Below are 26218 nucleotides of genomic sequence, written 5' to 3' on the forward strand. Positions count from 1 at the left end.
GCGTGTTCAAACAACGCTAGCTGTTAGTTTTCGAGGACCAGTGTGACACATCACTGCACACCGTCCCTTCCGGCCCCAGCGGGCAGCACGGACACGGGCACGGCATTCTCATCAACCTCGTGGGTCTCCCACGCGTGTCGTGGGCCTTCATGCCCTTAGACGAGAGTCCTCCACAGAGCCTTCCGATGTCATGCCATCTTCCTTCCCGGTGGCTGCTGAGGGGGCTGAAGGGACCCATGTCACACACCTGATCTCCTCAGCCTTTGGTTGTCCAGCCACACTGCTGGCCTTCTCTCTAGAGCGTGGTCCCAAAAGCCAATCTCTTCATTTTCACAACTTTGGAAATCTGGATAGGCAGAGAATTCCCCAAATCTAATTTCTCTGGGTTTAATAGGCCTTCCCTCAATCTCTTTTCTCTCACATTTTACTCTAAGCAGCAAGAAGAGACCGGGCCAGACCTTCAACACTGAATAGCCAAGGTCATAGTTCACAAATTCCGCTTTCCACATAACGGGAAAACCCACTTTGGCTAAGTTTTCTGCCGCTGTAGTGCCAAGATCCCCCTTCCTCAAATTTCTAGCGACACGTTCCTCCTTTCTTTCGGACCCCTCACCAGCCGTGCCCGTAACATCCACATTTCCAGCAGCATTCTGTTCAAGGCCGTATGTGCATTTTCTCAGATGATATGATTTTCTCCACCTGTGCTGCTTCTCACTTCCCTCTGAATCCCCACCAGCAGGAACGGCAATGTCCACGATCATCTACGTTCTCTTGGAGACGTCTAGTATTTTTCTTTCTTTTTTTTTTTTTTTAAAGATTTTATTTATTTATTTGAGACAGAATGAGAGACAGAGAGCATGAGAGGGAGGAGGGTCAGAGGGAGAAGCAGACTCCCTGCTGAGCAGGGAGCCCGATGCCGGACTCGATCCAGGGACCCCAGGATCATGACCTGAGCCGAAGGCAGTCGCTTAACCAACTGAGCCACCCAGGCGCCCCCGTCTAGTATTTTTCTATCATGTACTTTACATTCTTCCAGTCCCTGCCCACTATCCAGTTTCAAAGCCACCTTCACATTTTTCAGCACTTGTTAGAACACTGGGGGTGGCAAACTTTCTTCCTGGGGGTCCAGATAGTAGTATTTCAGGCTTTGTGAGCCAGATCGTCTCTGTTGGGACTATTCAGCTCTACCGCTGTGGTGCAAACTCAGCCAGAGAGAATACAGGAATGAGTGTGTCTGTATTCCAATAAAACTTCACGTGCATTTAAAAACAGGCAGCGGGCCACATTTGGCCTGTGAGCCACTTCGTCAACTCTGTTAGAGAATAACCTAAAATCACCATTTTGACTCTCATGTCCTGTTTTAAAAAGGTAGAACAACTATGTGGCACAGTGTTTCCAGCTAAACAGATACACTTTATAAAAAATATAAAGAGAGAGAGAGAGCTATAGATTAAAAACGCACACATACTTCTTAGCCATCCCCATCCTGTACAATATTAGAAATTCAAGTTAAACTAAAATGGGAAAGACAACTGAACTCAGATACAGGAGGGACGTTTTCAGTGCTGACGGGCTGTACAGAGACCACTACTTGTCTCTGAGTCCACATTCGCCCGTTTTTCCTTTTAGAAACCCTCAGATTTTCGCCACTCTGACTCGACATACTGAGGACCTAGTTAAAGGGATATGAGCAATGATGTGCAACTTCTGGGTCATGCCATTCCAAAGACAAAGCAAAAAAACACGCGACAGGAAAGCCGCTCGCGCTCCGTTTTCTCTCCTCCTCCCTCCCGCAGACAGGCATGTGGGGGTGCTGGCGGTGAGTCATCTCCAATCATGCAGCTGAGGGCAGCACCCGTGGGAGTTGGTGGAACAAAAAGCCAGAGGAAAGGATCCTCAGATAACCCTGTGGGTGAAGCTGCCCTATCTTTGGGGAATGGCAACCCGATGAGAATTTTCCATGAGAGAGAAAGCTCTCTTCCAGGTTGCTGAAACCATTTTTGCTCTCTGGTCAAAGAGTTAAAACCTATGTTTTCACTAGGACACAGAATGACTTCTCCACTGGTAAAGGGGATGGTCCGCCATCATTCTGAGCAGTTGCCTGAAGCCTTCTAAGCCTCTGATCTCACTTCCTCTCTTGCGGATAAAACCCCATACCTGGGCAGAAGAGCGATGCACGTCGTGAGGACGCAAACCAGGTAGAACACGGGGTCCAGTATGTGCTCCTGCATAATCCAGTAGGGGTTGGACGGCGGATTGCAAGTGACGCACATGGCTCCAAAAACCAAGGCAAAGAAAAAATAAGACAAGATGCTACCCACAATGACCAGCATGTGGATCCAGGTCTGCAAGACAAGGAAGGCGGGGGAAGTGAACACTTACCCACAGGGTTTGGCATCCCCACGAACTCTGCTCTGTTGAAGAGACAACGTGTCTAAGCAATGAATGAATGGTGTCACAAACCTTAGTGAATACAAAACACAAAATGCCGAAGAGATAAGAGCACACTTCATGGAGAGCTCATACCATGGTTTCAATTTTGTAAAATGGAGTCAAATGCCAAAAGGTTAATTTTGATGACTTTTCTATTTTATATTGTTCAATGCACCATGAAGTGTTTGGATTCTTTTTTTTTTTAATACAGTCACTAATCGGCCTGCTTCTTCATTAAGGTAATACTGCAATCCTCAAACGTTACCCATTCTCATGGCTGGTAGACATAATGTTGCTCACCGATATTCTAATTTCATTCCATTGTAAGCATCTGGAAGGACTGCATTTCCTCGTGCCCTTGAAATTAAGCACGGCCATGCATCCTGCTTTGACCAATGAAATGTGAATGGAAGGGACATTAAAAAATGTTCAGGTTAGAAGCACAGAAGAGCTGGTGTGCAATTTTCCATGCTGCCTCCTTTCTTTCCATGATGACCAAGGAGTTCCTCCTTGGGGATAATTCCAGATGGTAAAGCTACAAGACATTGCCTAGGGCACCGAGCTGCCCCCTCAGAGGACAACTCCTCTAGAGCTATCTGGCACCTTAGCTAACTTTGCACAAGCAAGAAACAAATCTTCGTGTCTCACTCCTTCACCTAGCCACCGTTGTATCTATGTATAGCTCGAAATTTTTCTTGGTATTTTTCTGAAACTGGCTGACTATTTAAGTAACTTCATTTAGAAGGAAAAGCAGATCACTGCCTTAAATGTCATATCACCATTACCTGTCATGAGAGTGCTGAGTCTGATCTTTGTTACAGAGGGAAACTCACATAATCCGAGCCATGAAGGAGCATCACCTTCACATGATGTGGTGTTCAGTGCTCTTTGCGCAGGGGAGAGTAGCACCTAAAATCGTAGTGGATACCCGAGTGGAGTATGTTATTCTTTTGGGGGGTAGTACTGCCTTTATTATTTTCTAAGGCTAGAATTTTCAAACGAGATCCAATTTTCTCCCTCTTCCTCTTCCCCTTGCAAAGTATTTCCCCTCGGTAGGTCTCTTCACAAGCGTCACAAAGACTGCTCGTTTTTTTTTGGTAAAATGTACAAACTGCTCAGAAAATGTGGGCTAACTCCTGATGATCATCACGCCTCTAAAACAAGGATTTTTAATTTTTTCTTTCTTTCTCAAATGTCTTTTCTTCTCATTGAATCCTACTGCTTGACTTTTTTTTTCCCCTTAAGATGTGCTTTTGGCAAGTGAGACAGGAACTTGATGGAGCTGACGCATTTCCATAAAGTGATACAGTTACAGTCAAGAGGCAAAGGGGGAAAGCAGACAGGGAGGTGGGAGGTGCTGATGACATGAGGAGCCGGAGCGTGAAGGGAAGCTGCCTCACATCCTCAGAATGGCTGACTCCTACTGACAAGGGACCTTCGGAGGCTGTGAGCTCCAGCCTCCCCGGGCATGAGAAAAGCGGTTTAATGATGAGTCCTTTATATAACAGACACTGTTTTCCTGGGCACCTGGCTTTCGCGCTCCCGCTTCCTAGTACGGTCAGTACAGATACCCGGCGCAGTGTCCCTCCCCTAGCCAAAGCCTAGCACTGAAGCTAAGGAGACAGAATTCTGTCCCCTGGGATGAAACCTGGGGCACAATGAGGCAGGAGCAGAAAGAAAAGGGCTGCAACCAAGTCAGAGCACAGCAGGGCAAGCCTGCCCATTAGTGTGTTCCCCGGATGTCCGGAGCCACTCTGGTTCCTCAGGACCGTTTGGTTTGGTTTGACGGTGGTTCTTCAACACATTTTTAATAACTTTTCTATTTGCTCAGGTTGCTGTTGCTCATAACCAGTGAACCCAAGACCCTCTGGAATGCTACTAAATGTCAGAACTGATGACAATTCCTTAGGGAGTAACCAAAAGTGCCTACAAAATTGTTTAAAAATGAAATCAAATAGCTATTAAAACAATGCCAAATATTTTAGTTCTAGAGTTCCCTTTACTCTCCTGGTATTTTCAGATTTTAACCTTTTACTACACCTATTTAGGTTTGTACAATTTGATTATAGCAGGTTATAAGCAAGGCAAGTGATGCCAACAATATTCTTTAGAAATGATTATGCTTTAGAAATTATTATAAATAATTTTATAATATAACTGCACATAACATTTATTTATTTTTAATTTTTTTAAAAGATTATTTATTTATTTGACAGAGAGAGGCACAGCAAGAGAGGGAACACAAGCAGGGGGAGAGGGAGAGGGAGCAGCAGGCGTCCCGCCAAGCAGGGAGCCCGATGTGGGGCTCGATCCCAGGACTCTGGGATCATGACCTGAGCCAAAGGCAGACGCTTAATGACTGAGCCACCCAGGCGCCCCTGCACGTAACATTTAAACTATAACCTCATGCAGCTATTTCTGTTTAAAATGCACTCAGGATGGTAAACATACCCCAAACACTGGTTAGTCATTTAATCATTTGTTTTTTTTTTTTTTAAAGATTTTATTTATTTATTTGAGAGAGCGAGAATGAGAGAGAGAGAGCACATGAGAGGGGGAAGGTCAGAGGGAGAAGCAGACTCCCCGCTGAGCAGGGAGCCCGATGCGGGACTCGATCCAGGGACTCCAGGATCATGACCTGAGCCGAAGGCAGTCGCTTAACCAACTGAGCCACCTAGGCGCCCCATTTAATCATTTGTTTATCCAGCCAAACATTTTTGAGTACCTACTGTGTGTCAGTCCGGTCCTAGATTCTGGTATATGGTAGTCAAGAAAATAAACACGAACCCTGCCCGTCACAGAGATTATAGTCTAATGCAGAAGATAAACATGAATCACATAGTCACATAACGATGAATAATAAGAAATTATTATTGGAGCAATGAGGAAAAACAAGAAGATGGTATGAAAAAACGGATGATTAGGGAAGGGCTCTTGGAGGAAGCAGCATTTTTGCTGAGACTGAAAATAATATGCAAGCTAGGTAAAGTGCAAGGAACCAAGGGAAGAGTAAGAATACTCCCCTCAGAAGAGATGGCAAATGCTAAGGACCTGATGTGGTAATGAGCTCACAGTATCTGAAATACTAAAGGAAGGACAATGTGGCTCCAGCCCCTGAGTAAGTGGAAATGTGATCAGAGAGAAAAGTAGAGGAATCACTGCATGACGTCCTTTAGGCCATCTCAGGGCTTTTCAATTTTACTCCAAGTGCAGCGGGAAATGACTGAAGTGTTTTACCCAAAGGACAGCAACAAGACATGATTTGTGTTTCAAAAGGATGATTCTGATTGTTTTGTAGAGGATGGCTGGAGGAGTCAAGAGGAGAGGCGGGTGGGAGGTCTAAGGAGACGTAGCATTAGTCCTGGAAGTGGCTTAGGCTATAGCAAAGACAATGCCATCGGAAACGAGTGACGGGCATAAATAATCACGGAAGTGGTTTATTCTCCAGAGATGGGTGGAATGTTCTTCATCGACAAAGGAAGGTTTACAACAAAGCTCTCACTATCTGAATCCTACACATTAGCTTTGCGGCAGAGAGCTACCATACAATCATTTTGATGACGAGAATTAACTATCATTAAGTCAGCAACTAAGATTAAAAAAAAACCTAGATTTAAATGAATGGTAAAAATTCTGGAGGGAAGAAAATATAATTTTTGTAACATGAGACATTTTACTGTGATAAAATCATCACTTACTAAAGTCAGTATACCAGGATCATGGCACGACACCTCTCTTTAGTTGAGCTGAAAGGCATGAGCATGATCTTGAAGAATGTTGGTCATTGAAATGTAATTGTTTCTTCAGCTTGACTCGCCATGGATACCACCAAGGGGACCAGGTAGGTATTTTCCACTTTCCCTGGCTATACATCAACCTCAACACAATGGCACTCAACAATCAACAAGAGGATCCATGAAATCACCCTTCTTATTTGGCATCATTACTCTTCTCGTTACCATGTGTTTTCTAGGCATTAAAGTTTTAGCACAATCACTGCTAATAGAAGACATTTACCCCAAGCAGTTTCAGGCTACTTCCAAGGCAGGAAAACCACTCACCAAACTCTTGCTTTCAATCACCAGGTGGAGGATAATGATGAACAGAGCAGCTGTGTTCAGGGGGTTTCCAAATGCAAAGATGTCAATGTCTGAGTCCTGGTAGGTCTACAAAGAGAGGACAACAGGTGGTGATCTTGGAGAGTTGTCACACTTGGTGGTTTGAGTACCATCCCTTTATTTTATAGCTCAACTGAGGATGGAGTCCCTTCTTCAGTGTTGCTCACAAAGGGTCATTAGGATAAACTTGAACATTTCCGAAAGAGAGACTGACTCTTGGGCCATCTAATCTTTGAACTTTTCAGTTGGAATGCCTCTTTATCCTGAGCCATAATTCATCTTCCTGGAACCTTACTTACGTACGTACTTACTTTACTTACTTACTTACTTATTTATTTAACACAGAGAGACAGTGAGAGAGGGAACACAAGCAGGGGGAGTGGGAGAGGGAGAAGCAGTCTTCCCGCTGAGCAGGGAGCCCGATGCAGGGCTCAATCCCACGACCCTGGGATCATGACCTGAGCCAAAGGCAGTCGCTTAACTGAGCCACCCAGGAGCCCCTTCCTGGAACCTTTTACTTACACTTCTGGCTCTTTGAGGTATAGAAAAATATCAAATATGTCCCATTTAATAGAGCTGCAAAACTTTGAGGTAGCTATTCAGGCTACCCGAGCAGCGCCGGGATGCTCAGTTGGTTGAGCATCTGACTCACTTCTTTTGGCTCAAGTCGTGATCTCGGGGTCCTAGGATCGAGTCCTGCACTGGGCTCTGCACTCAGCGCAGTCTGCTTGGGATTCTCTCTCCCTCTCCCTGTGCTTGTGCATGTGCTCATTCTCTCTCTCAAAAAAAAAAGGCTATCCTGAGTGTATGATCTCTGCTAAGTAAATATCCCCTCCTCTCCTATGTATACGTCCTCAAACCCTTAAAGTTTTCTTCCAAGGACACAATTTTCTGACCTTTCACAATTCTACTTGCTCTCTTCTGCTTACCTTCAGATTGCCTTATCTGTATCCCTCTTGAAATGCAGTATACCCAGAATACTCTAGCTGGCAAATTCAAGTCATTTTGTTTAAATAAAGAACTAAAGAACTGAGGTTGTTAACTTAGAGTTTATCAATTTTTTTTTCATTCTTAATACTGTGCTTTTGTTAACACCAATCCATGATCAAACCAGTGTTTTCTTCTGGGTAGGGGTATATATGGGTGGGCAGTTATATCATGCTGCTTTGTGCTTGGGATTGGCCTGAATTTTAAAATTCATTTTTATACATGTTTTGTTTAGTCACATTTCTTCTATTCTTCACCTATAAAACAGGTTTTTTATTTTGGAGAGACTATTTATAAGAACTTAAATTTAATACTATGAATATCATCCTAGTAGATTTAGCCCAGCACTCACTAATAATTGATTCCATATTCTGACTTTGCCTCTCTGATTTTGACTCATCTCATTATATGCCTGGACTCTCAATTTTATCCAGGTCATTTACAAAATCTATCAAGCAGCATAGGGCTAAAAAGGAGATTCATGAGGAGTCAGCTATGTACTTCTCTCCAAATTTAATCCATTGTCTAACATATTTGGGGTAGGACTTTATAATTTAGTCAGCTAATGATCAACTTGATTATATGAGCAAGATACCCTAATATATCCATTCCATATGCTGAAAAGAGCAACAAAGAAGCATCACTGATTCATTAATAACACACACTTTGAGTGAATAAGGACTCACATAGTAAGGCACAAAGAAGCAGACCAGGCTTTGATAAAAGGCATCCAACAAGGTGATCCAGAAGGTAAGGGGTAGGTATGCCTGAAAATGAAATAGATATTGTGGAGGGATTAATAAGAGTCAAAGCAATGTCAAGGAACAACACAAGCCAATAATTGTTTTTGCTTCTCCGAGAAGATTATATTCCTTTATTCTCTCACAAAATAGGTGGGATTTGTAAATAGTGGTAGAAGAATATGGTGTGAAGTTGAATAATAGGTGAAAAAGTCCATGGAGGAACTCTCTTCAACTCATGTCGCTTCTATCATTGGATCAACCTGGAATCTACTTGAAATAGGGATAGTAGTACTGATTTTCCATTTCCTATTGATCAGAAAGTGCCATTTCAAAAACTTCTCCAAATCCATCTACTTCTGTTTCCATTCTCCTTCACCATCAACTCTCTTTATGAATGACTGAATAACCACCTAACTGGCTTCTTTGCTTCTTCTCCTATCCCTAATCCAATCTTCCACAGCGGTCAGAAGGTTCTTAAAAGCTATAAATCAGGTCATGCCACCTCCCTAATTAATCAAACTGACCCCCTCCAATGCCGCTCCGCTGCATTTCCAATACAACTTAAGTTCCTTCCCACGGCCTGTAATGTCCTGGAGGGTCTGCCCACTGGAGACCCTGCTCTCCAGGGTCCCACCCTCCCATTCTTATCCTCATCGACTATGATCCTACCACAGGCACCTTCTATTCTTCAAACTTGCCAGACCCATTCTTTCCCTGGGGCTTCTCCTGTGCTCTTCTCTCTGCCAGGATTCTCTGGACCTCCCACGTAACCTCCCACATGACCCGCTCTTCATTATTCACATCCTAGCTCAATATCATCTCCTCACTGAGGCACTCCCAGACCAGTCTAAAAGTTATGCCCACCCCATCACTTACTACCATGGCATCCTTAGAAATCTCTCATCACCATCGGAAATAGTTTAATTTGTTTACCTAATGATTTTCTGGTTCTCTCAACAGAATGCAAACTTCATACAGTGGGGCTCTGATTTTTTTATGCAAGTGATTAAAACAGTACCTGGTACATAACAAGTACTCAGTAAGTATTTGTTGGATTAATAAACTATTCCTACATAACTTTTCACATGCTGAACTGCTTCTAACCAAAAGCGTACAGAAAAAAAGAGAAAGTTCAAGTAGAGACACTAATCAAGTGATGGAAAACAGGTTTTCAAACAAGAGCCATCTCTGGTTGAATGTTGATGTGTGTGCAGAAGGATTCTGAGGCTGCGTCCAGACCCCGGAGGAACAACCGAGTGTTTTGGTTTATTAGTGATGTATGCCATGGACAAAAATGGCAACACATATATTATATCCTTGAGCTAGTCTTCTCTTTTCTTAACATGTTCTCAGTCTTATTTCCTTCCAAATGTGAAAAGGATGACATTTCTTTGGAAATAAGCAATTGTCTTCTAAATAACAAAGTTTTGTAAATACACAAATTCTCCACATCCGTTCTTCTATTCTTCAATACACTGTACTTAGAATTTTAAAATCTATTCTTTAAAAAAAAAAAACCTCTTCATCCTCTGGAAAATCAAAGCAATGAGGATTTGTTGTTTCTAATATTGTTACTGTTACTGTTCCTTTTCCCTGTATCTTTTTTTACTGTTTCCTCCTTAAAAATGATGGGATGTTCTACCTATCTTTCTTCATCCAAAGGTTCATAAAAATCTAAGCAGAAGCACAAATGACAGAAGAGAATGTGGTAGAATCAAAGGGGCAACCAAAATGCTACTAGACAAGAGCGAACAATTTGGGGATAAGCTAAAATGTAACTTCAAGCTACTGGAAGAATGGAAGCTGCTCAAAAAACCCTAGAGCAAAAAAGGTAAAAGCATAATTACTCCACAGTCCTGTGAGTCGGGGGACTCTGGAAGCAAAGGACAGGAAAAGATAAATGAGAGGCTGGCGAGATGAACTCACGGGATCTCCTGGAATCTGAAAGGGAAAATGTGGACACGACGTCAAAGCCAGGAAAGGTGGCTGTGTGGGTGAGGAGAGACGGGTAACAGATGATTGCTTCTCGGGAGGGAGGCCTCTGTTGCAGCCTTTCAGATCATCTCCTCTGGGGAGACATTCCGTAACCCTAGAGAGTATATTTCATGACGCCGAAGACAGGAAATGGCCCAAGCATAAAACAGAATTCGTTTGAAGGCCAAGGTCAAAGAAAGGACAACTCTTCTGGAAGGTAAACTCAATGAAATCCATGACCTTCTCCCAATAGCCACATGCTGGGAATCCGCCTGCTATTACCATGTATTATGAAATTGGCCGGCTCAACAGAATAACATGTGCAAAGGATGGATAACAGGGTTCAACAACAGGAAACAGTGACCTCAACTCTTCCAAGGGTAAGAACCAATCAGTCTGCACAAATGGGTTTTTAAAACCCCAACTCTAAAAACTCTGAAGAGCCCCCTCACTTCTCTTTCTCCAGTGGACTTGGAATTGAATTTAGGCCAGGGGTTATAAGACAACCTTCATTAATATCAATCACCCATCCCTGCAACCTGGCCTTGAACTTTAAGTCAGACTGGATTCCTCTAGGAAAACCCCATTTAGTTCCTTGATCTAAATGGACTAGATGATATTAAAGGATTACGAGAATTTCTTCTTCCCTGAAAGTTGAACGTATGACTTCCCTGTGTTGGCTGCAGCAGGTAGCCTGCAGACATTAAGTTACTCCCCAGCCTGGAAAGGAAGTTCAAGTCAGAATAAAGTTAGACTGATGAAAATAAATACACTTTAAATTTGGGATTTCCTCAAATTTCTGGTTAATTCTGGGGAGGGGGTAAAAATAATAATACTGAGAGCTTAATATAGCTGGAACTTTTATCTTACTTGATCCTCACATCATCTCCATAAAGAAACAGAAGAACAGGCAAGTTAAATCATTTACCAAGGTCACACACCACAGAACCAGAATTTAAACTCAGGCTAAACATAACCCATTATTTCTAACTGATCTGGGTCAGCGTCTTTAGAACTATGAGTGAAGCACAACACAGATTTCTCATGGTAGGTCTGATTTTTGCCTGCCCAGTACTTCTCTAGGAAACCCTTCTTCCCAATCCTGTCCATGTGATTCAGCTCTGTCCTCAGGAACAATAGATGTCCCAGGCCTGGTCAACGAGAACATGATCTTTTTTACTAAGCCAGTTGGAGCTGGTTTCTGTCACTTGCAGCTGAAAGGGTCCTGACTAACAGAGTCTTCCTCTCAAGACTAGAATATCTGACTACAATTTGGGGATACCTCAGCTTTGCCCACTTACAGGCATCTATAGGTTCCTGGCCTTCCTCAGTCCCTGTGATCCTGACCATGCACTTGTGAGCGCACTTTGGATTTCTGGCCATGGAACAGCACAGCGGAGGCGGGAGGAGACCCAGGGACTGAAGACAGCACCAGTGTTCTTTCTGCAGCCCCACGTAACGGTGGACAGCATGGGCTAGAGATCCAGAGTTCACCTGCACCGCCCTTGAATTCTGTGACATGGGCTCGTTACTGAAAGTACCTTCCTGTGACTGACTGTCCTCGTCTACACAGTGGGTAACGAGAGCACTGACGTGCAGGGTCATTTTGAGGATTAGATTTATGTATATCAAGCACTTCGAATAGTGCCTGGCGTTTGGAGGCGTTACATAAACGTTCATAAGTGTTTATTATTATTAATTTTGTAGAAGATAAATAAGAAAGAAAAGAGTTGTGAGACAGCTAGCCCAAGTAATTAGCAACCACAATCCTCTAGGTAGGAGAAAATGAGGACAGTGAGAGAACATTAGGAAGGGGGGACAGGTATCAGTGATCCATCAGAGGGAGACAGGTAGCATGAAGATCAATTAAGTAGAGGCCAGGGCTTGGCTTTAGGGACAGGAAGCCATTCAGATCACGCCACTAGGCTGCAGAATAGAGCCTGAAAAATTTATTTTGGCTTTAGAACCAGACTAAGAAGGATTCATATCCTGCCTCTGCTAAACATAACCCATTTTTGAGATTTTTGGAAAATTTTGTGAGATTTTTGGAAAAATTACTGAGCCCCTTTGAAATTCAGATTCTTCATCTTAGAATGGGTACAATACCAGGTTCTCCCTCAAAAAGTTCTGTGGAGATAAATGAGACAGGGGAGGTTTAGTAGTTCACACAAGAGATGGCACAGTGAGGTCTAGCAAATCCTAGACATCATGAGCTGTGGAAATGCCAGATTTCTTCAGATAAGTACCTAAGACCTTCCGCAGTTGTACCTCTGTTCACCTCAGAAGCAAGTAACTTCGTATCTGCCGTGTTAGCAGAGATGTTCTGAAACAGCCGCACAATGCCAAGAGTTTGAAGCAGTCCTGAACGGAGCACACTATTGGAGCTGGGCTCACTGGAACGTGCCCTGGCTTGCACGGCAGATGCGTCTCGGTCCAAGCATTTCTGCCTCGGCACCTACCTCTGATTTCTGACCACCCTTGTAAAGTTCCGGCAGCTGCATGAGGGTCTCTGCAGACACATCTTTCTCCAAGACACCATAAATGACAGGAGGAGCGGAAGTGAAAAGGAGGTTGAACAAGATCAACACCCAGTAGTCAGTCATGGAGGTTCCTGAAAATCCACAAAAGAACTGGTACCAGAAAAGGAGGTTCACATAGGCCTAGGGACACAAGAGGGAACATTTGCATCTTAGAAACAAACAGCCACGTGTGCATGAGCGCACAAGCCACACGCTGCCACCGTCAGCTGCGTGATCCCAGCCTCTCTCCCCCTCACCAAATGGAAGACCACAACTTGCCTTGCCGTCTTTTTGGGATTCGTGTTTTATTAAAGGAAAACCCTACATACGTAGACACACACACGTGCACACACACACGCATGCCCCTCACTGTGTAGCTCTGGCCCTGTTCTAAGAGCTTTACAAATAATTTGTTCAACCCTCCTAACAACTTGGGAGTTACTGTGGCCCCATTTTACAGATGAGGAAGCTGAGGCACAGAGAGGCTAAGGAACTTGCCCAAAGTCATCTGGCTAGTAAGTAACAGAGCCAGTATTCAGACTGAGACACCGCTTCTACATGGAGAGATCCTAGCCCCGGGCCTGGTATGTAGCAGGCACACAACAGATATTCATCTTCCTGCTTTCTAGGTTCAAAATTACTTTTTAGTGGTGCCAGCTGGGTAGCCAACCATCCCAGTGAGTCCGGGACGGAGGAGATTCCCAGGACAAGGACTCTCCCTGCTAACACCGGGACAGTCCCAGGCAAACCCGCACAGGTGGTCGCCCTGGAGGCTGGAAATATGCATCCCACAGTGTTTCCTCCAGTATTTAGTCACAGATGAACTAGGCCCATGAGAGCTAAAGCTCTGTGCCCTCAAGCAAGGCAGGCCCCAGGAAAGGATCCTGGCCTTAGATTTGTGAGATTAGAGATCCAGAGTTCACCTGCACCGCCCTTGAATTTAGCAGTCATACTCAGGGCCTGAAGACACTTCCTGCTGCTTTTTTCCACTTTAGGCCATTTTCCTAACCTTTCTGAATTTTGATTTCCTCATCTGGAAAATGAGAATTATACCACCCCAGAACTTAGTATCAGGATCCACTTAGAAGGTGCTCATGACCTGTAAAGTGCCTTACAAGTATGAAGATGTTATTGTTGGCATTCTAGATGCACTAGAATACTTTAGGATAGGAGCCACAATCCTTAGGACAGAGTTTCTTAAATCTAGGGTCGATGGACACACACTGTGCCCTGCCCCTGGAAATGTATCAATTTGGGGTACATGTGTTTTGGGGAATGAATTCATAGTCTTCATCAGTATCTCAAAAGTTTTCTAAGATCTAAGAACCACAGTCTCAGAAAGGTAAGTTACCTGATGGCTTCTGATACTGGCGTTCTTCTCCATAGTTTACAAAACATTCACTGTCCTGCTAGGTTAGTAAGAGGCAGAAGTAAGTCAGGAGAGTATCAGTGTGAATGGCCACTGAGGGTTACACAGCAGAAGACCTCAGGGTCCTTGTTCCCTGGTGATGGAGTGCCTACTCATACACACTGCCCCACTCTCCAAGAGCATATGACACCTCTCTTCCTAATATTAATGTTGCTTACCCTCTGGGTTTAATCTGGGCTTAAAAGGAAAGGGGAGGGGGTGGGCTGCACCACAAGAGGGGCAGGTAGAAAAATACAAAAGTACAGGGGCGCCTGGGTGGCTCAGTTGGTTAAGCGACTGCCTTCGGCTCAGGTCATGATCCCAGGGTCCTGGGATTAAGCCCCACATCAGGCTCTCTACTCAGCGGGAAGCCTGCTTCTCCCTCTCCCACTCCCTCTGCTTGTGTTCCCTCTCTTGCTGCCTCTCTCTCAAATAAATAAATAAATAAATAAAAATCTTAAAAGAAAAATGCAAAAGTATTAAAAAAAAAAAATCACTTGGGAAAGAGGCTCCTCCCTAAAAGTCAGTGACCACTACTAAGTCCTGGAATTTTAAAAAAGTTCATTGTGTGATAGGACAAAAAAAAAAGGTTCTGCTGACACACACACACACACACACACACACACATCTAAATTACACATCTGGAATATATGTAAAATGACCTATTGAAGTTATTTTTTTTCCCCAAAGGTGGTATTTCAAGAGAGTGATATAAATTGATGTTTACTATTAGCACGCTACCTATGGACTTTGAAGGCTAAAAATAAATTTGGTCTAAAAAATCATGACATTTTTACATAATCACTCCAGGTAGAAGGAACTTAAGTGAAGCAATCTAAGGTCCACATGATCTTATAAAAGAGGAGACTGAAATTTAAACGGCATGCCAAAGATTAGAAGCTAGGGCTTCTCACCAAATTCTGCCCCTTTAGGAATGACACAGTCAAAATTAAGTTCCCTGGCCACCAAGCGCAAATCCATTTTACAGGCTCGCTAGAAAATTCTTCACTTGTGTTAGCCAGCTACAGGCCAAGGCGTGATCCTGGGTTTTCAGCGGCATCTGTGTCTTCAATATACAACATGGAACATCAGTCTGAGGACAGCAGATAGTTTTTGCTATCTCCTGGAAAATGGAAGCAAACCTTCTCATTCTCTACTGACAGCATTAAACATTTCCTAATTCTGCTTGCCACCACCTTTCCACGGAAGGTCAAAAACTGGGTCTTAAATGAACCAGACAGGACTTAATTGAATGGAAAAGCATAGGGAATAGGAAATGCCGGCAGAGGGACAAGCCCAGCGATTTGCTGTTGGTGGCTGAACCGAAGCGCGTCCCCAGATTATTTCCAGGACGGTGGCAGGAGTGCTCCTGGCAGCTTCCCAAACATCAGTAAGCCAAGCAGCCTCACTCAGGGCACTTCCTCGCCATCCCTTCTGCAAGCAGGAGAAGAAAGGGGGGGGGGGGGGAAGGGACAAATTCTCCAGAGCTACGTACCACGTTCTTGTAGAAAAAATAGAGAATCATGTTGGAGAGTCGTGCGTAACACCAGTGCCCGTGGACAAGCAGGAGCCTGCCGAGATGCTTAAACTGAGCAATGGCAAAGTCGCTGGCCATCACCGCCTGCAGAGGTAACGGGGACAGGACGCCACCGTGAGCCATGGGACATGTTAACGCAGACGCAGCCGGGCAGCCTGACCATCGGCAGGCTGCGACCGGTCCAATCTGTTGTTTAAACCGTCCGTGCAGACCCACGCAAAATAAAGCAAACCCAAACAAAGAGAAACTCATGAACACAGAGCCACAGTCAGCTTTCCAATAGGGTCCCACGAAACAAGACTTCTCTTTGGATCCCACTCGGGATGGAATTTTGGCAAATGTACTTTCCTGGAAAGCAGCTCCCTTAGCAAGAACGCCACACACTGCCATTGGCATCCGCTTCCCCTCAATGAGAAGAATACTGAAAGGACCGTAGTCATGACTTCATGAATTTCTCAGGGTTTGCAGAGAATGTCATAATTTACAATTCTCTGAAAACCCCAAGCCTCACGTCCGATCTTCCTCTGACGGCGTTTGCTCCATACATGAAAAGCAGTCTTTGGACAAGCTTTTATCGGACTTTTGTGCCCAAACACACTATCCGATATGCACACATGTGCACACACACACGTACAGATAGGACCCTCCCCTCTCCCTCATTCTCAAGTACCATCTTCCTCCCTCCCTCTTGAGGTCTGTAGGTCTTTTATTCAAATCCTACTTTAGTAGCTTTCATCGGTGTCCAAAGTTACACAGTTACGGCAGGGCTAAATATATATATTATTAGGATCTAGAGGAGCTATAGATTTTAAACTGAACGAGCACGCAGTTAGAATTACCCAGGAAAACACCCCAGTACTCACGCAGTAAATAATCAATAGACACAATTCCTGTCTCCCACTCCTGATCTAGCCACGGCCGGCCTCACTTTACACAGAGATTTCACCGTGGGAATGTTGCCCTTGGATGGGCAGGTGAAGTTCACGGTACTTGGGCGCACGAAATCCACTCACCTGCATGCCTTCTTGACCTGAGATCCCAATCCCAATGTCTGCCACTTGAATCATGCTAACATCATTGGCACCATCACCTTCAGGAGACCGAAGAAAAGGCAAGAAGCATATGAAGGGTAAAGAAAAGATGCAAACTCTGCAAAGCAACAGTGACCACTCAAGCAAACAAATCCTTCAAAGTTTATCCCAAGTCTGCAAGTTACCTGGAAGCTAGTGAAACAGACATTACACGTCGCATCCCGCTGCCATCAGGAAGAATTCTAAACTCAATAATGCCTTAAAATCTTTCACGCTAAGGCACCTATCTGGACTGATCTCCCCCTTTTCTGTGCCACTAACTTTACTTTCAATTTTCCAGATATCTCTGCTCCTTCCAGCCACCGCACATGTGGTTTCTGTATCCTTGTAACACTGGCCTCATCACCCCCACCTCTCGGGGCTGGATTTCCATTGCTCTTGCCCTCAGCTCAGATGTCACTTCCTCTGGGAAACCTTCATATTCCCTTTAGATTAGATGCCTCTTCCTTGGACTCCAGTGCTATATCATACATATGATATTATGGTTGCTATATAGTTCTTGGTCTCCCCAACATACTGGAAGCTTCTTAAGGGGAAGTATTACATTCCTGTTGGTGATGAACATTTGTTGTTCCCAACTGCCCACCAACCATTCACCTGTTTTCAGTATCCTGATTTTCCTTGGGAACTCAAGGAAGAGAGAGATTCTCTCTCTCCCTCTCCCTCCCCCCACTAAAAAAAAAAAAAAAAACTTGGCCCATGGCCTTCACTTTCCCTGTCCTCACCAGGAATGTCCTCCCCTCAGATTTCCCATGGCTCCCTTATCATTCTCTTCAAGTCTCTGCCCACATGCAGCCTTCTCAGTGATACGGTCTCGGAAAAACACTGAAGTTAGCAGCCCTCCTCCTGTCCCCCCAGCGTTCTACATATCCTGGCTCTGCTTTTATTTTTTTTAATAGCACTTGTCGCTGCCTGATATATATTTATGCCTTTTTTGTTTTGTTTCATTTTTTATTATATGCCTCCTACTGAATGTAAGCTCAAGGAAAAAGTACTTTGTCCACTGTATACACTCTTTTATCTCCACTGCCTAGCAAAATGTCCGGTAAACGGAAGGCACTCGATAAATACCTGTTGAATGAATGCATAAATGATTTGTTCATGCCCCTGAATTTAACTTTTCTGAAGGTGGCACTCTTAGACTTTTCAGTTCTATGATTCAGTACATTTACCCTCCTTAACTTAGTTGATCTGGGGTTCTGACATGCAACCCAAGGCCCTACCGTATTGGTTTCCATGTCACACCCCTACCCTGTGGTTCATAGTGGGTGGTCAAAGAGGTGAGGAAGAGAAAGGGGGAGGGAGTAGGGGGCAGAGAGTACGAAGGGAGAAAAGGGGGAAGGAATGTGGGGGTGGAAAAGGACAGACAGAAGGGTAAACGGACGTAGGACATACGGAAGGAAGGACAGACAGAAGAATCAATCCCCCGGTGGGGCAGGAGAGTGAGCAGCCCGCGGCTGGATCCCCTCCCCACTCACCGATGGCCAGCGTCATCACCTGCAGATGGCTGCGAACCAGCTTCACCACTTCGCTCTTCTGCAGGGGAGTGGCTCGGCAGCAGACCACGGCCTGACAGCAGGCAGTCAGCTCCAGGAACTGCCTCTGCAGCCCCTCCTGTAGGGCGCACTGCAGGGCCTTCCCAGTGATGATGAGGCCAGCCCGAAGCCCGCAGTCCTGTGTGTGCTGTAAGCCTTCCCTTAGGGACGCTAGCTCTGGAGAGGTGGGATTCTTCTCCTGAAGTTCTTTCAAAATGGTGCTCATCAGCGTCTCACAGGCATCCTTGAAACAAGAGGCCAAGACAGTTAGGCTCAGGGCTCCCCTGGCGGCCATATCCAGCTGAATTTATCTTTAGCCACCGCTGTGTCAAGGCTAGTGAGTAATTAGCTACTTCTGAAGACCTCCCAGCTCTTCTGCAGAGATTTCCGTGTATATGTGGGGACCAGTGAATAGGACAGAACACATCTCACTCCCGGTTCTACAACAACAAAAAAATAACGTAGAATTTCTTTATTTGTACAATTTCCCTTCTCACACAGAGACTCTCAAGAGTCCTTTGGTCTTTTTCTACACTCACTATGCTTGACTCGAGGCAAATTATGTCACCTCTCTGAGCCTCAACTTTCTCACGTGAAAAATGCAAATGTCTACACATGGTAATGTCATTGTGAAGAATGAGGGAGAGAACATGTGCAAAGCTCCTCGTGTAGGCATGGCACAGAATTTAAAGCAATAGTTAGTATTTTTATCTTCTTTTGGACAACATTCATTCATTCATTCACTGAATATTTATTGAGAAACCACCTTATACTAGAAAACATCCTAGGTGCTGGGGATTGGTCAACGAGCACAAAAAAAAAAAAAAATCCCTGCTCTCATGGAGCTTACATTCTGGTTGAGATGTTCTCAGTGGTGCTTGTCATGTTTGGTTTGTGTGCTTCCCTCCACTCTCCTCACCCCCACATAGTCAGGAAATACTACAGAGATCATTTTTAATTTACTTTTGAAGCCTTCACAATGCCTAAAAGAGAGCCACATCAGACAATGAATACTCACTGGACGGATTCTACTCAAGAAGACTAACAATAAAATTATCCAGAAATTACTGTGTCAAGTGACCACCAAGGACAGAACCTAACAAAATCCAGGAGTCTTGCATTTAAGTTTAGACATTAAGACTGAAAGAAAAAAACAAACAAAATTGAAAGTTTATTCGTAAGAGAATCCCTCACTCAGAGGTCATTCACTCTTATTTCAAATGCTGTTTAATTAAGCATTTCTCAACCCACAACAAAATCAAATGGATAGGGAAGTAGATATGGATACGTAGCTTGACACTACAAAGACTTAATAACTACAGAAGCTACACACAAGAGTTCCAACTTTAGGGGCACCTGGGTGGCTCAGTCGTTAAGCGTCTGCCTTTGGCTCAGGTCATGATCCCAGAGTCCTGGGATCAAGCCTTGCATCGGGCTCCCTGCTCGGCAGGGAGTCTGCTTCTCCCTCTCCCAGTCCCCCTGCTTGTGTTCCTGCTCTCGCTCTCTCTCTCTGTCAAATAAATAAATAAATAATCTTAAAAAAAAAAAGAGTTCCAACTTTTTTTTTTTTAAAGATTTTATTTATCTGATAGCAAGAGAGAGAGAGAGAGAATGAGCACAAGCAGGGGGAGGGGGAGAGGGAAAAGCAGGCTCCCCACTGAGCAGGGAGCCTGATATGGGGCTCGATCCCAGGACCCTGGGATCCTGACCTGAGCTGAAGGCAGATGCTTACCCAACTGAGCCAGCGAGGCACCCAAGAGGTCCAACTTTTAAAACGGAGCTACCCAGCAACCTGTACCTTAGGAACAAATCTGATCCTATACACCTCAAAAACCTCCTAGGAAAAAATGTGTGAAGGCGAATCAAATATGCCCTTCATAGGCTCAACATGTAGCAGCAAAAAATTATTTTTAAAAACCTTCTAGAGTTTGGTTACATTAAAATGATACATTTAGGAGGTAACACACCCTGAAGTCATTGAAAATCAGCATATCAACATGATGATATTGAAGGTATACATTAAGTGAAAAAATACAATACTATAAATACAGACTTTGCATGCTCATAGTGCACAGAATAGTCTTGAGTGGATGCCCTCCAAAATATAAACCTAAATTATCTGTAGTTTTATGATTCTAGAATGATTATAGATGTTTTTATCCTTTTGAGTATATATTTAGTTTTATAAATTACATTTTCATTATAGAAATATGTATAAATATACACACACATACTCAATTTCCTTATTTGCAGATTCCATATATGTGAATTCACCTACTTGCTAAAATTTATCTGGAATGCTATCATCAGTATTTGTAGTGCTTTTGTGGTCATTTGTGGACATGCACAGAGAGAAAAATTTGAGTCATGTGATAGGATTCCAGCTGCCACTGAATGAGGAGATGCTCTGTCTTCATACGTCAGCTCCCATACCGTAAATAAGTGTCCTTTTCACTGTTTGGTGACACATTTTCTGTATGTTTCTGCTTTTTGTTGATTTTGCGGTTTAAATGGCCTCCATGCCCAGTGCCGAAGTGCTGTCTAGTGGTCCTATGTACAAGAAGGTTGTGATGTGCCTTGCAGAGAAAGTATGTGTGTTAGATAAGCTTCATGCAGGCATGAGTTATGGTGCTGCTGGCCATGAATTCGATGTTACTGAATCAACTATACACAGAGAGTAAGCTGTTGTTAAACAGAAACACACGTGGAATAAAGTTATATATTGACTGGTTGACAAAACAAAATGTTGTGACCAAAGGCCTATGGTTCTATATTTCCCCCCAGGGGTAATGGTTCCATATTCACTAATTCAGTGTTTAGGACAACTTTATAGAATTTAACCCCATGAATAATGAGAATAACTATAGATAGGTAAATACAGATTACATAATATATAATACAATACAAAATGTACACTTGACACGTAATCAGCTGGGGATACTTAGAAAAATCACAACCTTTTGGAGTTTCAGGCTATAAAAATGAGGATAATTTTATCTGATCTGTCTACCCTTTATAACTGTCAAGTAAGATCTTGTATGAGAAAGTCTGTTATAGATTCTAATTAACATGAAAATAAAGAGTTACTATCTCAGGAGAAATTTTTAAATGAAATCATAAAAATAAAACTTAAAAAATTAAATGATGGATCCCGAAAGGGCTTTATGTATCACAAGGCAGTAAATAATCCAAGATATGGGGGCGCCTGGGTGGCTCTGTCGGTTAAGCACCTGCCTTCGGCTCAGGTCATGATCTCAGGGTCCTGGGATTGAGCCCCATATCGGGCTCCCTGCTCAGCGGGGAGCCTGCTTCTGCCTCTCCCTCTGCCCCTTCCCCCCACCCATGCTCTCTCTTTCTCTATCTCAAATAAGTAAAATCTTAAAAAAAAATTAATCCAAGATAGGTTTGTATTAACCCCCTCCCCTGAAAAAAACCCCAAGACTATTATGAGAATGGAAACCATGTAAAGTTTATAAGTGGCTACATTTACTGTAATCCAACTTGCAAATTTAGGAACAGGAGCTGATGGAAATTCATAAAGCTGCAGTACTACACTACAAAAATGACCAGATATTCTACTGGTTTCCAGGTGGCCCACTTAGAATGTCACAGAAGCAATTTCTTCACTAACTGACAAAGCAGGTTCCATGATCTTTCTTTTTGTTAACTCTTAGCATCTCCTGATGGAGAGGAAGGAGTGGAGGAAAAAAAAGAAAAGAAAAGAATACAGTGACTGAGCCTCTACTATGTGCCTGGCATTTTATATGCTTGGACTTGAGTCACCATAAAACTAAATTATGTTCACTGTGTTCTGTTTAGTTATCTGGAAAATTCACACAAGGTGGAATAGCTTTTGATAGTAAAAAAAAAAATTTACTTTTTGCACTTAGAACAGTCCATAGTGGATACTCCATAAAGACTTCCTGAATTGTTAAGTTTTAAATGCCTCTAACTATAAATCACAGGTTTACAAGTAAGTTCTACAATCCTAATGATTTTACTACTCACAAAAATGTCAAAATCAAACATCAAGAATTGACTTTTCTTTTTTAATGTTCCTTGAGCCCCTTCTGTCTGCCAGGCACTGCATGTTTAATTTATAATCTATATTTTCTCATTTCATGCCCACAATGACCCTATGAAATAGGTATTACTCTTACATCACAGGTGAAGTAAAAGGCCCAGAAGAAAACTCCCCACGGTCACATACCTGGTCACGGGCAGGCCAAGCACACGAGCCAGGGGCTTACCAACCTTAGTGCACAGCCGTTTTAGTGACCAAAATGACTAATGGACAACTTTCTTATGCTCAGGCCCTGCTGGTACTGTAGGGGCTGCCTGGTGGTTGTGGTTATGGGTCTCTGGGCGACAGCCAACTGCCAAGGATAACCCATTCTGTGTTGAATAAGGAAAATTCTCTTTCCTGAAAATGTACGATCTGCTTAGGTATTGGCTAAGGCCTGACCTTAAAAACATGGCTAACCAAACACAGCAGCCTGTGACAGAGCCCCAAGATGCGATCCAGATGAGAAGCTCCAGAGGATTTCTGAGAGGCAGGTTGCTGTCAGCGAATGGATATCATTGATTAAGTCTGACTATTGAGAAAGGAGAGAGAGGAAGGTTTTCCAAGCTAATTAAATAACATGCACAAATCTCAGAGAATATTACGATATTGGAAAATTAAAAAAAAAAAAAATGCCTGTTTAACTGATTAGAACCTGTGCTAGAGATTAATGGGGGTGGGGCAGGGATAATTATAAAAAAATAAGCTGGATCCAAACCTCTTAAATTCCTTCTGAAGGGAAAAAAAAAAAATTTTCCCTTCCCATGAAACAGTTCTTCAAACTTGATATTCTCAACAGCGCTATATCTAAGAATTGCCACTAGAGGGCATAATTATCCTGAGAGTCTATTTTTGTAATTAACCATAAAAATATTAATGTGTTCACCTGATTCTGATAGAAATCATCACTTCCCCTCAATTTGAAAGAGAGGTATATTCCTGTCCCAGAACTTGATACATTTTGTCATTATGGGCTAAATCTTAAATCCCTTGAAATCCAATGTGGAGGGGGCGGGGAAGAAAAAAAGCAAATAAAAAAATAAAAAGGCAATTTTCTTTAGCAGTAATTCCTTTGAATTAATGTTTAACCGTGAAGCCTTTAGAAGAACTACGGTACCTTCCAAGGCACAAGGTAGGCTGCTGGATAGAAGACATAATTATCAAGGAGCTAATGGTTATTGGGTTTTTTTTCTCCTTACCTTCATCAAATCACAAATGCTCCCCTGGCTATGAAAAAGCAAAAAGATGGATTCGATCTCATTATACCTACTTTACTCTGGGTATTGAGGATAAAGAGCTTGTCACCCGGCTCCAGTAGTTTGCACGCATAAGCTACATTGATAGCTGTCTCCTGCTTGTCCCCTGTCAGCATCCAGATCTTGATGCCGGCTTTCTGAAGGGCTTCGATGGACTCAGGGACTCCCTCCTGCAGACGGTCTTCAATGCCTGTAGCACCTACAAGACAGCCAGAGTGCAACAGGGCTTGTGAGAAATCAAAGACAGCAGAAGCTCATCTAGGCTGCAGCTGAACTCTGTTAGGCAACCCCATCCTGAGCTACACATTGCTCCAGTATTTTCCAGGCATTCAAAGGAAGTGTGAAGACCCAGACCAAAATCATATACAATGTCGTATTTTGGGAAGGAAGCCTTAGGAATCACTGAGCTTATTAAACTTACTTGTTCTCCTTTCAGCTAGCTTTCTTCTCTGTAAATTGAGGGGAGCTTGTAGTTTCAGGCACTTATCTAACCTTGCTCTATAATTTTATAATTCTGTGATGCTCCCAAGGCTAAGGGCAGGCTTTTAAAGAGTGTCCTTGCCAATATGTTGCTTATATTATGAAAGAGCATTGAAAACAGATATTACAAGTCCGTAAGTCTGTCTTCTAAACCAACCGGGGCCAGATAAGTTTTGGAATTCAAAAGTTTTTCAGATTTTAGAAAGGTAACATAGTGCATCTATGTTTTGAAATATCTGCTAATGAAGCATATTAATATTTCTGTAGCAAAACTTACAAATGTTCATACTAATTAGGATAATAAAGACTCATAAAATCTTAACAAATCAGGCCTGATTTTGTAGCCAAATGAGTTCCGGCACTAAACCCACAGAGCATTTTTGAGTTCGGAATTTCAGAGGAGGAAATGTGGACCCATACTACAGACACTGTCACAGAGAAATGACACCGATCAGGTATCATTACTCTTCTGGCTTCACACTAAGTGAGATCATTTTTTTTCTGTGAACCAGAGGAATGGAGCTCAGAGACTGCTCTTTTGGTATGTTAGTCCAGATCTCCAGACTCTGAGACAGTGGTTCTCAACCCTGGGTGCCTCTTAGAATTCCTTGGGGGGCTTTTAAATATTCAAACACCCCAGCCACATGTCAGACCAACTGAATCAGAATCCCTGAGAAAGGATGCAGTCACCAGTATTTTTTAAAGTGTTCCATATGATTTCAGGATACAGCTCAGTTTGAGACAAGAGGTGTCCGTTGTGCAAACTTTAGCTGCAATCAGGAAGTAAGAGAAGAGAGAGAAACAAATTTCATTGGTCCGGCTGTAGGTACAGAATAAAGAACGTGGGCCCTGGAACTAGGTAGATCTGAGTCTCCTTCTAGCTCTGTCAGCTATTAGCATCTGACTGTGAACGAGTCAATGAACTGCTCTGTGCTCTAAATTTCCCCTAAGATAGAGATTTGTTGTGCAGATTCAAAAGACCACACATACTAAGTACCTTATCCAATGCCTGGCAATCAACTTCAACTGGATAGCCTCTTGAACCAGGATATTTATTTGACTTGGTATTCTATGTTAAGTGATCAGGTTTTAAATGATCTTCTTAAGGATAACCACCCTGATCCCACCATAAATGAAGTCGAGTTCACTACAGTGGAAAGCAGAAGGAAAAGAATTGGAAACTGGGTACAGATCAGACTGGACAGGGTGGAGAGAACTATTTGCTCTATTAGATCAAAGTTGGGGGGTGGGAACCACTGGTGAATAACCTACTTAGAGATATCCAGTGTTTTCCAAATTTCTCTATTCAGACGATACAACATAGTCTACCTACCAAGTAAAGTGAGCTTGTTCTCCAACCTCATGGCAGATTCAAGGAGTAATTCTTCCCTGTGGTCAATGCTGGTTTCAGCTAAAAAATGGTTCCTCAGCCACTCTGCATATTCAGTGTCACTCATGACCTATGGGGGGTTGGGGGGAAGGGGGAGAAAAGAGCTATGAGAAAGGCCATATCATCTTGTGGGATCCTGCAAGGATTGACTGACCACTAGCAAAATATCAAGCCAGGTAATGCCGGGTTCATTCCTCATGCCACCTGGTCACAAGCTTTCTGAGATCAGACTACTGTAACACTGATGATGGATGGACCCGCTAGCTCAGTATCTCTTGGAAATCCTAGGCATCATATATGATGAAAGTGGGTTAATCTATTCAATTAAGCCAGGAAGTATGTAGTTGGAAGAGGTCTCCACTTGGTAGTTAAATCTAGAAAGATCCTAATGATGCAGTTGAGAAAGTAGTGTCAGGATTGCTCAGTCTGAGGTATTAGGTAGCCAGCAGCACCACCGATAATGTCTGATGATTAGTTTATGGGTGAGTTATTGGTAAAGGTGAGAAGAGAGAGGGAGCCATACAACGAAGCAAGGACGTACCCTTCCAAAAGAAATTAAATGGAATTCCTGGAGAAGGAACCAATGGTACATTTTCCCTTTTCTTTAGGTTGCCGTAGAGGGAGAAATCTACGTTTCAATTCTCATAAAGCAATATGAAATAGAGGGAGTGAGGCAATTTCTCT

At 43.3% G+C, this 26218-nt stretch overlaps 1 protein-coding gene and 1 long non-coding RNA gene across 7 annotated transcripts in view; one reads left to right on the forward strand and one right to left on the reverse strand.

The window, feature by feature from the left end:
- The window catches only part of ATP10D (ATPase phospholipid transporting 10D (putative)), a 94901-nt gene that overhangs the window by 2154 nt on the left and 66529 nt on the right, over window positions 1-26218 (reverse strand). For 3 of the 5 annotated variants that reach the window (XM_081812414.1, XM_081812415.1, XM_081812418.1), the window contains 9 exons: window positions 25478-25604; window positions 23679-23863; window positions 18289-18589; window positions 16733-16809; window positions 15678-15803; window positions 12715-12915; window positions 8225-8305; window positions 6495-6599; window positions 2158-2345 (listed from right to left, as the gene is read on the reverse strand). In XM_081812414.1, the coding sequence (XP_081668540.1) occupies window positions 2158-2345; window positions 6495-6599; window positions 8225-8305; window positions 12715-12915; window positions 15678-15803; window positions 16733-16809; window positions 18289-18589; window positions 23679-23863; window positions 25478-25604 (1391 nt within the window). Of the gene's footprint in view, window positions 1-2157; window positions 2346-2694; window positions 2817-3218; window positions 3343-6494; window positions 6600-8224; window positions 8306-12714; window positions 12916-15677; window positions 15804-16732; window positions 16810-18288; window positions 18590-23678; window positions 23864-25477; window positions 25605-26218 lie in introns of those variants that run through there. The other 2 variants (XM_081812417.1, XM_081812416.1) reach the window with 2 other exon arrangements.
- On the forward strand, window positions 6596-17893 carry LOC145720202 (uncharacterized). 2 transcript variants are annotated; one of them, XR_014143035.1, is made up of 3 exons: window positions 6596-6850; window positions 9242-9320; window positions 9944-17893. It is a non-coding gene; the product is annotated as an uncharacterized LOC145720202 (long non-coding RNA). The 2 variants fall into 2 exon arrangements; XR_014143034.1 differs by lacking the exon at window positions 6596-6850 and having other exon boundaries at window positions 8302-9320.

The sequence above is a fragment of the Leptonychotes weddellii genome, chromosome 2 (genome assembly GCF_054177405.1).
Source record: "Leptonychotes weddellii isolate Sample4059 chromosome 2, ASM5417740v2, whole genome shotgun sequence".
Classification (NCBI taxonomy): domain Eukaryota; kingdom Metazoa; phylum Chordata; class Mammalia; order Carnivora; family Phocidae; genus Leptonychotes; species Leptonychotes weddellii.